This window comes from Dreissena polymorpha, chromosome 13 (assembly GCF_020536995.1).
Source record: "Dreissena polymorpha isolate Duluth1 chromosome 13, UMN_Dpol_1.0, whole genome shotgun sequence".
Classification (NCBI taxonomy): Eukaryota; Metazoa; Mollusca; class Bivalvia; order Myida; family Dreissenidae; genus Dreissena; species Dreissena polymorpha.
In genome coordinates this window covers 58,214,387-58,230,061 of record NC_068367.1, presented here as the reverse complement: position 1 = coordinate 58,230,061, position 15,675 = coordinate 58,214,387, and the positions used below count along the sequence as shown (strand labels likewise).

At 36.4% G+C, this 15,675-nt stretch overlaps 1 protein-coding gene across 1 annotated transcript in view; it reads right to left on the bottom strand.

Moving 5' to 3' along the window:
• LOC127854692 (integrin alpha-9-like) overlaps positions 1-15,675 on the bottom strand; it is a 69,098-nt gene that overhangs the window by 17,479 nt on the left and 35,944 nt on the right. The window contains exons 8-11 of the mRNA XM_052389750.1: positions 14,713-14,843; positions 6,647-6,798; positions 2,638-2,753; positions 1,390-1,596 (exon numbers count right to left, since the gene is read on the bottom strand). Of these exons, the coding sequence (XP_052245710.1) occupies positions 1,390-1,596; positions 2,638-2,753; positions 6,647-6,798; positions 14,713-14,843 (606 nt within the window). The remainder of the gene's footprint in view (positions 1-1,389; positions 1,597-2,637; positions 2,754-6,646; positions 6,799-14,712; positions 14,844-15,675) is intronic.

The window sequence follows — 15,675 nt, the reverse complement described above, 5'->3', positions numbered from 1 at the left end:
AACAGATAACAAACATAGTTGTTGATTTATTTTTTAGGTTTACTCCCTTTTCTCAATAATGAACTCCCAAATGAAAGCCCATGAAGCAAGAAAACTTTAATAAAAACTTTTCGTCTATATTGACTGACCCATCTATAGGGCTATATGGAAACAAACGTTTACAGACATAACTCTCAAATTCCACCGCAGTCCAATGTTTTTTTTACAAGATTCCACTTATTTTTCAAACAAACAAAAGCTGCACCAAATTACCTCGGTGAAAAAAGCAGAGTGAGACAAATGTATTTATATAGAAATGTTTCATCACCCAACAACAGTTTCACGTTGACTAAAATGCGACACATGTCCAAAAGTTGTTTGCTTAAAAGAACCATACATTTGTTGATATCAAAACAAACTCAACCAAACTGCCTATATGTTTATATACACGAAGTTGCATTTCTCTGGAAAATTACAATTTTTTACTTTCACGTAACACAAATATGCTATCGGACGACCAATAGTGCACCGATATGAACCACTCGGACCTTCACTACCATCGGAAAGAGGATTGGTCAACAATTAGGACCTTCACTACCATCGGAAAGAGGGTTGGTCAACAATTAGGACCTTCACTACCATCGGAAAGAGGGTTGGTCAACAATTAGGACCTTCACTACCATCGGAAAGAGGGTTGGTCAACAATTAGGACCTTCACTCCCATCGGAAAGAGGGCTGGTCAACAATTAGGACCTTCACTACCATCGGAAAGAGGGTTGGTCAACAATTAGGACCTTCACTACCATCGGAAAGAGGGTTGATCAACAATTAGGACCTTCACTACCATCGGAAAGAGGGTTGGTCAACAATTAAGCCTCACTCTGGCAAAATGGCTTTAATTCAGTCCGCACAGGCTAATCAGGGACTACACTTTTTGCTTTAATGGAATATTTCGTTTAAAGGAGGTCTCTTCTTAACAAAAATTGAGTGTAGGCGGAAAATGTTGTCCCTGATTAGCTTTTGCGGACTGCACAGGCTAATCTGGGACGTAACTTTTACTGCACAGGCTAATCTGGGACGTAACTTTTAAAACCAGAAAACGTCCAGTGTTCCCAGAGCATGGCGAACTGAATTATTAATCTATCATGAAGAATAAATGAGTCGTGTTCTGAGAAAACTGGGCATAATGCATGTGCATAAATTGTCGTCCCAGATAAGCCTGTGCAGTCCGCACAGACTAATCTGGGGCGACCCTTTCCGCCTTAATAGGATTTTTGCTAAGAAGAGACATCATTCAAATGAAAATGTCATAAAACGGAAAGTGTCGTCCCTGCTTAGCCTGTGTGGATTGCACATGCATTATGCCCAGTTTTCTCAGAACACGACTCAAAAAATAAGTTCAACTTTTACCTTTGTATATTGCGCCGACTGCCCCATGGAGCCATAGGCCCAGATGGGCCAACGTTCTTGCGAGTGTATCAGATTGCCAACGTCTGAGTCGACGAGTAGGGGCATGGCCCGGGTCTGGAAGGAGGTGTCAAGCTCATAGCACATGCCCTGCATGTACAACATGCCCTGCGAGTAGAAGAACGCGTTCTTCCAGCGGTGCGCACACACCTTGGCAAATATAAAGATTATATTTAATTAAATTGTAAACAGAAATATGTCATTTGCATTTACCGTTAATGCGGCTTTTTATGCATCGAAGAGTGGATAAATAATTGTATATACATGTAGTATGTATCAAGTTCATGGAAAATTGAGGAATTTATGTAAATACTGTGTTCATACTGTTTTTTTTATGTAATTTTTGAACTCTAGAATGTTAGTAAGCCCAATGTGTAATCAGCTTTCCGACTTATTTTCATTTCTTTGACAAACGCATTTTCAAATGATTGCTATTTTTCTCGACATACTAAATATTTGTGTGCTTTTTTTGTTTACTACCGTTCTTTTTTTGTTAAAGATTTTGATGCGTGCACAAATGAAAACTTTTCTGAAAAAAGCACTTAACCCTTTCAGTGCGGGAACCGAATTTTGAAGGCCTTTGCAAACAGTTTGGATCCTGATGAGACGCCACAGAACGTGGCGTCTCATCAGGATCCAAACTGTTTGCTATTCTGATAGTATTCTTTGAAAAAAATCTAAGAAAATGCTAATTTTAGAAGTTCAGCAGACGACATTTTAGCAGAAGACAAATTACCCAGCATTCAAAGGGTTAAGATTGATAATCCATCAAAAAACAACTCGGAACTTTTTTATTTACGACCACAAACACTGAACTTGACCTAAGGCGTACGCAAATTAATTGTTTCTATGAACCCGACAGATCCTATTGTTTTGACGAAACTTTTTGTTGTACCAAACCTAAACTAGTTTGTACTGCAGGTTGAGTTAAATATTATATTCGCAAAATAAATTTATGGGTGTGCCGTTACGATTGTAACATCTGATAGCTTTCGCTAAATTCACAAGAAATTCAGAGAAATAATGTTAAGATTCGGAGATTTCTGCATGCCATTCAATGACTGTGTATTATCATTTAAGTGGGAAATTAGACGTGTATTATAAAAGTTCAAGACAAAACAAATTAAGCCAATTTCCCTATCCTAATTTGTGTCAATGATAGCAAAACATGAAGTTTATCTTTAGGTTTACCGTAAATCGGTCGTTGTTCGGGGACACGTCAAGGGCTACACCCAACCATTGGTCGTCTTTGGAGTTCACAAAGTACTTCCGGTCCGGCCTAACGCCTGGGCGGAATCCAACATTACCTGCAAAAGTTACACGCCGTCACTATTCCGTGTTAGTTAAATTACATAACGACAAGATGTTAAATGAAAAAGAATCATGGGTGACCACTTTCGTTCTTTTTCATGTTATTTTTTAATTGTTCTAATTAACTTGTAAAACACATGGCCGGTTTCTATCTACTGTTCTTTGTTGTTAATTTATAGACGAAATGACTGAAAACGATCCGATTTACGTGTCGGGCATAAACACATTTTATTTATTTTGGAATGGGACCCGAAAACAGCACTTGGAATAAGCGGCTCTATTTGGTTTTATACTAACAGCTGAATCAAATCATGATAAAACTATGTAAACAGGTATATGAAGTCACTTTTGATAAATTGCACGGTTGCTGTATGTCTCCTTAAACTGTTTCTTAGGATGAGTAACAATAGAAATCTATGTGTATGCAAGTTCTAACGAAGTCCAAACATGCATGTATTAACAAAGAGTAAGGTACCTTTTTTATGTTTGAACACCTCTATAAATACTATACAAGTAACTCAACGTGTGAAGGCAACTGTGTTGCTAAACTGGTAAGGTTTCGTCGTCGACAAATGACAACGTTCATTGACTTTAGCCCCAGACAAATTGGTCTAATCAGGCGTACACTGGACAACAGTTTTACGACCTTTTTACGGCAACATCAGAACATCTTAAAGTTTATGATTCACAACAGCGTTATTTATGAATAACGAGCGGGTCCGTCAAAGTACAGCAATAAGTTGAAAGGAAAAATATAAGTTTATATGAGCATGAGTGCAATGAAAAAGTAGATAATTATTTCCCCTTGTTTTGGAATATAATAAATGTATGGGGCGTTGAATTTGAGTTGGAGTGAAGAGAGAACGAACCATAACTCTTTCTTTAATATTTTCATGATTAATGCCCTGTGCTTATTTCGTGTAGACTCTATAATTATATAAAATTGAAGATAGTTAATTCCATCTTTAAAGAACCACACGAAAATTATAACTTCCCAGTAATTATGAAATTAATGTTTTTCGTTTATTTGTGGAGAAAAATAATACCTGTAGTGTATTTTAGTGTGCAGCTCATTACTTAAAACGTATTGAAGTAATTCAAATCAAAATTCATATAAGCTTAGCAAATGAATCTGCATATAAGCATAACAAATGAATCTGCATATAATATTAGCAAATGAATTTGCATATAAGCATAGCAAATGAATCTGCATATAAACATAACAAATTATTCTGCACATATGCATAGCAATTGAATCTGCACATAAGTAAAGCCAATGAATTTGCATATAAACATTAAAGACTTTGAAGGTAAGACCGGAGTCGTAACCCTTTCTATGATATGTATAGACTAATCGCCTTTCGTCCCATTTGTGAATGCAAATCATCATTTAACAGAATTGGTTGTAGTTAAACTTCCTATACCGGTACTTATATCGGACATTCAGAAGAATAGCTAAGTACAAGAAGTCCAACTCCAGCAGTGATAAAGATTTGGTGTTCTTTGTTATGTTTCTATTTTTGAGCATCACTCTATAACCTTTGAACGAACACTGAGCGACAGTGAAGAGAACAAACAGAACTATTTTTCAGGATGCCAGATTTGTTAATATGTGTGTTCTTTTTAATTTTCTGCTGTTGCTTATTTTAATAAATACATGTTTACTCTTTTGAAGATCGGGCTCATGCTTTTGGGGCAAAACAATATTTCGCGGGCAGTTTACCCTTTCATTTACAGCGCATTTTTGATAAAGGTCGCTACACAATACCAACCTCCGCGCAGAGATTTGACTGCAACCAGCATAGATGGATCAAACACCTACCTTCATAACCAACCACGTGATGATAGCCTAGCAACGTTGTATAATAATTTTACCGTTGTTATTTTTACTTTTTTATTTAGGTTTATATTTTTTAACATGAACTCAACTTATACACTGCATGTATTTTTAAATTGTAAACAACAATGATACAACTTTTCAAAATATAATACTCTGCGTGGAGGAGATTGTATGTGAGAGCAAGGAACGACAACTCTGCGTCGAGATTGACACAATACCACACAATCTCGACACAGAGTTGTCGTTTCTTGCTCTCACATACAATCTCTGCCATCACAAGAAAATCCTATTAGATTTGGTAGGATTTTATTTTATAGGTGATTTAACCCTCGCGCAAGAGATTGAATACCGCAAGACACCGTATCACGTAGTTTGCACTTAACTATAAACGCATACAAGTACACCGATCATATGTACCGGGTAATAATACTGCAGTAATACTAACTAATTGTATGATTAAACTACTCCGTTATCAGTTAACCCTTTGCATGCTGGGAAATTTGTCTTCTGCTAAAATGTCGTCTGCTGAATTTATAAAATAAGCATTTGCTTCGATTTTTTAAAGAATACTATCAGAATAGCAAACAGTTTGGATCCTGATGAGACGCCACGTTCTGTGGCGTCTCATCTGGATCCAAACTGTTTGCAAAGGCCTTTGAAATTCGGTTCCCGCACTGAAAGGGTTAACTATCGTACACTAAATAACAGTTCATAAACCTATATTACGCTAGTAAACTTCAATACTTCAGCAGTATGCTAAATGATATAACATGACCAGTGTATGCAATTATGCTTTCATACTTATTCAGAACGTTAAATTACACTACATTAACTTTTATGGTATTGCATGCATTTAATTTAATTAAATTACATTACATTGCATTAAAATTCACTACACCGCACAACAACAATAACACATCACTATATAAAATACACTGTGCATAAAATACCATAAACATTACACCAAATTACATCAAAATAACATTACATTACTAGATCAAATTACATTACACTTTATTTACTTATTTATTTCGTTGGATTACTGGTACCTTACATAATGCTTACGCAATATCACATTACATTTCATTGCACTACAAGGATACACCGGGTGCTTTGCACTTATGTGTAATTTTAATCACTTTTTTCTAGCATAGTAAAGTGCAATGACGTTTACAGATGAGTATTTGGATAAAATGATACACCGTGAATGAACCAATGATCATACATAGATAAACTAGTCAAAAAGTGACTGTAAAATCAAAATCCATCAACTGGGCGAGACTGGGGTGGTGAACGATGACGAGAAAAATAGTGAAGTAATCGGTTAATCATAATGGATAATATGTATAAAACTAGCTATGTTAAAACGAGGTTTCATACATGTGCGTAGTGTCGTCCGCGATAAACTTTTGAAGTCCGCACAGAATAATCAGGGACGCCTATTTCTGCTTAAATTGAAAAATTCGTTTAAAGGAAATTTCCTCTTAACGAAAATCCGGTAAAGTTGGAAATTGTCGTTCCTTATTAGCCTATGCGGACTGCACAGGCTTACCTTAAACGACGTCTGGGACGTTGTATAGCGTCTAGTATAGCGGCTAGTTTAGCGTTTAGTATAGCGTCTAGTATTCGTATTGTAAAGCGTCTAGTAAAGCGTCAAGTATATCGTCTTGTATAGCGTCTAGTATAGCGTCTATTATAGCGTCTAGTAAAGCGTCAAGTATATCGTCTTGTATAGCGTCTAGTATAGCGTCTATTATAGCGTCTAGTATAACGTCTAGTAAAGCGTCTAGTTTAGCGTCTTGTATATCGTCTTGTATAGCGTCTAGTATAGCATCTAGTATAGCATCTAGTATAGCGTCTATAGTGGCGTCTACGGTAGTTTAGTGTGAAGTGTAAGTGAGGTAAATTAATTACAAGTATATATGGCGTTTACATAAAATTAATACATTTTCGTCTTTTAAATAGAAATCGTTTTGTGGCACAATTTTTGAACGAAAATCCTAAACACGTAATTTTGCGTTTATTTAACGAAAAGCCTAAACACCATACCTGTTGGATCTACGGGTATTTGGTAACACTTGGTGTCCGTGCCGTCTATCGGACAGTAGTGCAGGACGCCCGGGGTGCGCACACCAAGCTCGGCCCCCATTCTCTCAGGGGCCTGTAGAGGGTCATTGGCCTTGGGCGCTCCAACCAGTAACCTGTAAATATACGTACACGATAAGAGAAGTCGGCGATCTTTAATACGTGTCTCGCTCTGGAAAAACGAGGTTTAATGCATGTGCGTAAAGTATCATTCGAGATTCAATGACACCACTTTCCACCTAAACTACATATTCGCTAAGAAGATACATCCTTGAAACGAAAACTACCATAATAGCGGAAAGTGTCTTCCCATATTAGCACATGCGGGCCGTGTAGGCTAATATGGGACGATCCTTGACGCACAAGAATTTAGCCCCGTTTTCCCAGACCGAGGTTCAATTATAATATGTGAGCAATAAACAAGATAGGTACAAACTGAATGTTATTCTTTAACATCGAGGGTTTAGACTAAAATAACTGTGGCTGCTGAGCTCTTCTCCATCGGATATACTCGTGCATATGTCCTTTAGGTTCACCCTATATAATATGCATTGTGCATTACGTATTATATGTGAGCCGTGCTCTGTGAAAATGTGGTTTAAAGTGCGTCCCAGATTAGCCTGTGCGGACTGCTCTTTCCACTGTTATAGTACATGTATTTTTCGTCAAAGATATTCTCTACTTAGTAAAAATCCAGTTTATGTGGAAAGTGTCGTCCCTGATTAGCCTGTGCGGACTGCACAAGCTAATCTGGGACGCCACGTTAAGCACATGCATTACACCCCATTTTCAAAGAGCACGGCGCATATAATTAAGACGTTGTATGCTGTTCATTGGGTCGGTCGCGAATACCATTGCATGCATTAGAAAAGACCGACTTAGCAATGCTATTGGTATATATAAATATGGATAAGTGAGATTTGCAATTTTAACTATTTACAGAATGTTGTGTTCTATATGTTATGGTAAACGGGTTTTTCCTGTTAGATTACAAAACGTTAGCATGTTTATCCACAAAAGATCGGTAAATATTATTATTAATTGGAAGGGGTTTTATTCTCCGGTGTCCATGGCAAATAGTTGTAAAAATGTCTTCAGCTATTCATAACAAATCGGTGAAAAGGGAGAAATATTATATGACCGAAGTCAGTTCAAGTCAAGCGAAAAGGGCTTGTTAGTAAATTCCATCAAATGTGATCCTGTGTGACCTTTAATTTTTTATGAGTTTTCTGTCACTTCGTCTGACAAACGTGGTGTTGATGTCGCACTATAAGCGTTAAACGTTGTTTTTGAGAGTCGACGTTGCTGTGTGTAAATTTGTATCTGCCGTACTGGTGTGAAGGTGTGAATTAATGATGTGATAGCCATCAATCTCCCCGATGTATTTACATGCGAGTGGTACTTATTACTGAAATTTATTTTTTCCAGTATAGTAACTTTGCATTTGTCTCGCCCGTTTCATCGGGTTACTTGGGAAATGACCAATATCGCCCACGAGCAAAAAAAAATTGTCCAGAATGACAAAATGATTATCCAACTTACATTTGAATCGTTTCAAATAGCTGAAATCTTTGCCGTTTAAACTTTAGACAAAGCAAATACAAAACTACGAAATGCAAAATAAAACATGTGAAATTGTCTGTACAAAAAATCGATAGTTTGGACGGTATTAAGTTTTACATAGTATTTTCTTGACCTATGACGTCATTCATGATTTATAATAGGGACCATTCCCCTTAAAAATGTATTTTATTTATTATTAAATTGTTTTATTAACATTATTGCAAACAAAGTGGCAACACTAATGGTATAAAGTGCACATAATAACGGTCACTAAAATAATCTGTATGAAGAACACGTGCGTTACATGTTCACTATATTGCAAGGTTATTGAACTTATTGTACGATAAGGTGTAACCATGTATCACAATTGTCGTTCTATTGCAATTCTCGCTGTATCATGTTTCATATTCATTGAGAAATCGGGTAACCTGATATGTTACTCATTTGGCTTAAAATGTTACTCATTCGATTCAAAATACGGATGTCATTGCGGATGTGCTTAAACAGCCTAGAGCACGATGGACTTATGATAACCAAGCCCATAACATCACGCCGAAGACATACTAAGTATACCGTGCAAATGTTTGTTGTGACTTAATTAAAAGCTTTATGTAAGTTAACTGGAATCATGAAAACGAGTGCATTTATATAATACAGTTAGCAAAAATGCATCAAGTTAAAAAGGTTACTTTTGTTCCAAAACAAATCGCCCCATTAGTGCAAACAGGTACTATGTGACATTTAAGTATGAAGGATCATGACACCTTTTTCACCAATGGGGCGAAATGACTGTTTAGCTAGGACTGGGTGAGACAATGTGTTGTTAAAATGGAACCTTGGGTGAGTGATAATAGGGCTGTTTGATAGGTATATCGGTTAGTTTGCTCCTTGATTCAATGATGTTGTTTGATTGGTTCTGAAAGGATGTTTTTGGTTGGTTCAGAAAGAATTTTTTTGGTTGGTAAGTTAGAACATTTGTTCTGCTGTTGGCTGGCTGGACTGATGGTTGTTTGGTTATCAGACTGGCTACTTTTAAGTCCGTCATTCGTTGGTTGAGTGGTTGTTTTAGAGTTGGTTGGTTGTTTTGATTATTAATTAGTATGTTGTTGGTCGACTGTATGTTTATTAGACTAATGGTCATAGCTCGGTTGTTCACTGACTGTTCATAAGTTGGTTTATACGAGTCGCGTTCTGAGAAAACGGGGCTTAATGCATGTGCGTAAAGTGTCATCCAAGAGTAGCCTGTGCTGTCCGCACAGGCTAATCAGGGACGACACTTTCCGCCTTAACTGGATTTTCGGTAAGGAAGGACTTCCTTGAAATTTAAAATACCATAAAAGCGGAAAGTGTCGTCCCTGATAAGCCTGTGCGGACTGCACAGGCTGATCTGGGATGACACTTTACGCACATGCATTAAGCCCCGTTTTCTCAGATGGCGTCTCACATAAAAGCGAATGATAGGTTTGATGTTCTTGGTTAATGTGTCGATTACTTTGCTGGTGATTTTGTCGTTTGATTCGCTGAATGGAATTTAGTTGGATAATTCCTTCATGGTTTTTGTTGGTTAATTGTTTGACATGTTTCTGGTATTTTTGTCTTTCGGTTGGCTATTGGATGTAAGTTTGATTATTCTTTAATGTATTTTGAAGGCTGATTGGTTTATTAGTTCGTTGGTAACATGTTCGTTGAATGGACGTTAGAGTTTAATAGGGCTTTGTTTTTTTCGCTTGGTTAATTGGTTTCATGTTTACCGTAAGCAAAATGTTGGTTTGTTGGTTTAAAAATGCACAAATTTTTAAAAGGCAATTTTTTTTCTCCAATACGCAAAACCTTTAACTTTGTAAGTAATACATCCTAAAATACTCAAACCTCCCAACATATAAAGTTCCTGTTAAGATCCCCATTAACACTATTCTATCATCTCCTTTTTCGCATACGCACAGGCAAAGGGTCCCCCGGGGCTAAATATTATTGCGTTTAAACATCAAATGTGTCAACACGTAGCAAGGTGAGTCGACGTAGATTTACGAGCTAAATGATTGACTACTTCGACCGGATAGCTTGTGATCGCTTTTCATAGATTGCAATGTAAACGAAAGTAATGTTACGTTAACGTAACGTCACGAATCAGACGTTATTAGACGAAAGAATACCGTTTCTGATTTCATCGAGTCAACCTCCCTCAAAAACACAAGTACACCTTAGATCTATGATTTACGAAAACGTGATGACGTTGAACGGACTTCCGTATTAATATTTGTATTGTGTGTTGTTGCCCATGCATAGGGCAATTTAATGTTTTATCTACCCCACGATGCGTTTGCTAATTTCAGAAAAATTCAATGTACAAAGGGTAAACTGACTTTGACGTTAATTGAAAAAAACAAACACACATGAATTCAATATATTAATGCTGACTATACTGACTTCACCATGGACATTTAATAATACAATCATGTATCAGGCAAAAACAATCCTATAAGGTTATCTATAGTTTAATGAAGTTCTTTTTGATTAGTTTGCACGTACCAGTTCCCTCTGAATTTCATAATGGCCACCGAATATCCGAAATATGAGCCGTCCGTTTCCTTGTATACTTTGACGTTTCTTGTGTTGACGTTAAACCCGGACACTGACACCAGAATGACCAACATCATCATTGATGTCAAGAACATTTCATTAAAATCGCGAATACACTGCTGATTGTAGAAATAGTTCAACTCCGTTTGGGGTACTTTAATTTGGTTGTATTTAAAAACTATGGTTGTATTTCCTTATGTTACATATTTACACATACATTGCTAAAAATTCACCAGTAAGTCATGTAATACTTTGTAACAATCTCTTCATTTATATAAAATGTTAAACCACACCGTCCTTATTTTGCTATTTTATGCACACATATTTTATACATTTATTTCACATTCTTTGCTTAAAAATCCAAATTTCAACACAATACAAACAGTTAGCCAAAACATGACTTGGCAGTGGTACGAAAATATCAAATCTAACACAGTTGTATTTGTTTACTTCGAAATATTAATGACCTAATTTAATTTGCTCAATTAACTCCACATCACATTCCCGATCTGTTGACTAATGTTTAACGCCCAATCCTTTGAACGGTGACACAGCCACTAGCTAGTCATTGTTTTTCAATTTTCACTCATCCCCGAAAACAAAACAAAAATGCAACCCCAGTTCACCGCGGCCCAATTTTTTGTTGTCAAAAAGTGTCGCGACACCTGCTTATAACGTGTGGTGTTGTTCGTTTGAGTAGTCCTATCTTTCACTGTTTCACGAGTTGATATATGCACCTAAGGCCAGGTCAAATGCAATCCCTCTAAACGTATGTACTCACGTCGCTTAGCCAGTCGTCGCGTTAACGTCAAATGTACGTACGTTACGTTAATGCGGCTAAACGTGGACCGGTCAATATACAGTTCATTCGTGTATTGTGACAACAACAAAGTCCGTCTTTGTTATATAATTATTGGCATGTAAATGTTGTTTTGCTTGTCACTGTTCAGTTATGCTTTAGTTACTTTATTCTTATATAGAAACTATTCTGGTTGAGCAGAATATCGCGTTTCCAGTGTTATATTGACGATATTATATTTAATGAATATCCTGTATGCATATTCTATGTATTTTATTCAACACATCATCCACAATACATATTCCTCATTAAAATAGCCTACACAAATCTAGTGTTTCACGGTAGAACCATTTACAGAATTATACCAAAGTCTTTGTGCAATGCACTAACCCATGTATACAATTCAAGATGTTATCAACAACATTGGATATATCTGCTGACAACTTTCTTCCCTATTAAACAAATTACTCGACGTAAAGTTTTTGCGTTACGTTGCCGACTAGCTTACGTTCCGCCCTAACGTGAGCGTGATTGACGTTCAAAGATCCTATCGGCGGAAATCGATACGTAATTAATCAATAAATACGACTTAAAGTCGATACGGCAAATTGATAAACAAATAAGTGTCAATAAATTTGTAGGTTTTATAATTACATGGACGTCGAAGATATAAGTTTGATGTTCATAACGTCGGCGTTATAATGACCATTGCCTTTCAAGAAATGAAGAAACGTTTAAAACATAAGCTCTAGGATTTCATTTCGAAAATTCCTTAAAGAATCGAAGCCTGAAGTGATAGAAATAGCCAGTGCATACACAAGTTCATATTCCATCGTAACTTTTCTGCTGCTAATTATAACCCCATTCTAATGAGATTGTTTTGTTAATGCAAGTCAGAAAGTCCATAAATATTTCGGCTGACAAAAAAATGTAATATCCTCGAATTAATAAACGAGAACCGAGGATTGCAATATTCTACACTGCTATTAGCCTTTAGTTAAATTTTTATTTTATTCCCAATAATATCAACTACTTAAACCAAGTGAGAAATTGTTTGCGGTCCTTGAAACAAAGAAATATTTCGCTTAACATTTGGCAAGTGCTTTTCCATCCGCTAATGTTAAATGTGGTAAGCGTTATAACCCGAGGTTACATCATATAATTAATGTCTTAACTACACGTTATTCAACTTGGTCGCACTATTTCATTTTTTATCAATGTCGATTTTCACCGTCTTAGCTGTATGAAAGCGCACGTTTTAACCAGCCCCGGATTACCCATTAGGCAGAGTAGGCAACTGCTTTTTCAACCCATTTATGCCTAGTGGGCTCTCCCATCCTTCTTCATTGGATCAATTTATTTCCAAAATTAGGGATGTTTAGTATATTTATTTCTTTATTTAGAAATTCCTTTAAGAAAACAACGCAGACCCTGATGAGACGCCGCATCATGCGGCGTCTCATCTGGGTCTACGCTGTTTGCATAGGCCTTTTTTCTAGACGCTAGGCATAAATGGGTTAAGGGCCACATTAGGGCGTGAAGAAAGATTTTTTTTAATTACTTACTTAGCCTACCAGTAATCTAATGACTTGACAATGCAAATTATTTTATATCAACGTTATGTTCCGATACAAGGCTAGGTATTGTCTAACTAAACGAAATAAGTTATTATTTTCAAAACCGTTTCTTTGGTGGCAAGTTCGTTTCCAAGATGTTCTTTAGGGGGGCTCATACTGGAGTAGAATGCACAACGTTGCTATTTCACTCTGAGTCACTCCCTGGATGAATGCCCCCCCCCCCCCCCCCCCAATAAAACAGTAAATGCATTGTGTTGTTCTTTGGGGGCTAAATAATTCAATTCCTGAATTCAAATTAAGCCATGTTTTAATTATATATATATCAGAGTCTCTACTATAAGCCTTGTACTATATAAAAAAAACGCTGTATTTATTTTATGCCGAAGCTTTCGACCTCACGGTCTTCATTAGCGGCCATTTTTTAATTCAAGATGTTATATATAATGAAATAATGTAACATCTTGAAAAAAATGGCCGCTGATGAAGACCGTGAGGTCGACAGCTTCGGCATGAAATAAATACAACGTTTTTGTTCATACATTATATATATTTAATTATTATTTTTTATAAGTATTCAGAGTAAGTATGAGGATAATTACAATACAGTTATGTTATTGAAGTTGTGCTACAGAATTTATGTTTATGCTACCTTATAACAACTCTTAATAAATACATTTCACGTACAAACAATTTAAACATCACCATCATGCTTCCATATCAAACAAGTTCTAGGTTTCTGGATGGATAACACTAAAATAAAGTCTTCACGTCCAAATATTTCGTGCATAAATACGTAGAACCAAAACTTATAATTGCTTGCAGAAATCATATTAAAACATGGAATGTTTTCTAATCTGTTGTAGTACATGTATATTGAAGAGAACAACGTTAAGTCTCAAATGTAGCATACCACAGTTAACTAGTATGCATATAAAATGTAGCATTGCGCAAAATTAACTAGTATGCATATAAAATGTAGCATAACACAATGAACACGTATGCATATACACATGTAGCATACCACAATTTACTAGTATGCATGTAAAGATAATTCATTCTCGTAGTTTGTCCATGGTTGCTTTTCCATTTTACCAATGAATCGATTGAATCATCTTTCAACAGTTGGTTTTATTTACCATTTATAAAATTTCCGATGCACGGATTTAATTATCATTCAACAATATTTTATTTACCATGTATCTATTTAACCATGAATTGATAAGACTATGTGAGTTTATTAACTATTCTTACCTTTAATAACTGATTGACATGTTTATATAGGTAAATTTAAGTTCTTATCGTCCAATATGTACCAGTCGTACACTTCGCATAAAAACAGTGTTCATCAGCCTATATGTACTCTTATGTTTATATGTCCATTGGCTAATATATACGCAAATTTCATAACTCTGTGTTCTCATGGATATTTATTTTTCCATCAGATAATATTTGCGATAAGGCCATAATTCGTTGGTGACATGGGCAATTACTGTCAATCCTCTAATATTAACAGCTCGTATCTGCCGCGCACGCCGATAAGGTAGTCCCACGCACGTGCCAGGCCCTGGTCCCACATGACCCACACAAAGTCGGATTTAATTAACGAGGAAACCTTTGTCACGGTGCCCGGACCGCCGCCGTCCTGTGGAATGAAATAAAAGCAGACACATGTTCAGATCAGTATGATGTTGTCATAGCAATATCTCAACATGGATAGTGTGCGGGTTTCCTTTACTTCATGTACATTACAATTCAGGAACTTAACTAAGCAGAAACTTGACATTTTCAACCAAAGTATGTCGAGCCAGGATACACACCAGTGTGTGCGTGTGCATTATTTATGGATACAATCAAATTTTAGATTTCAGTTGGCGTCGTTATTTAACGCGTCAAACTATATTGTCGAGATAGTTTCATTAATATTGTTTATTTCAAAGGCCGTATTTTTTAGATTGCAATTGTGTACCGTAAATACCATGCGAATGATGTAGGTATGTTTATAGTTACTTTCGAGAAACTACCATCTTAAACATACCAACTTCACTTATTAGAACAACGACAAACTGCCCTGGATAAAAAAATAAATGTGAACGCATGCAAACGCAAATACACTAAATAGCACACACATCAAAACCATAGAAAAGTGTCATCTACAAAAATATCAACAACTACTCTAACGCCCAAAACCTCAAGCAAGATATTGACGCTGCTGGTCGATGGAAGCAGGTCTGTTTGATGCATTTCCATCCTGTTAAATGTAAAATCCTTAGCATTACACAGAAAAGAAGACCTGTCATACTCCCAACATTTTCATCACTTCATTCTTGAAAAGGTAAACCACGCGAAATATTTGAGTCTTATATGGAAACCGGATAGGGCCATCTATAATCTCGCCCTTCTTTCATCAAGGGCGACACTAGACACACGAAGCGATTCACGATATTTTTCGCAAAGGTCGCGGCGACGCACGATAT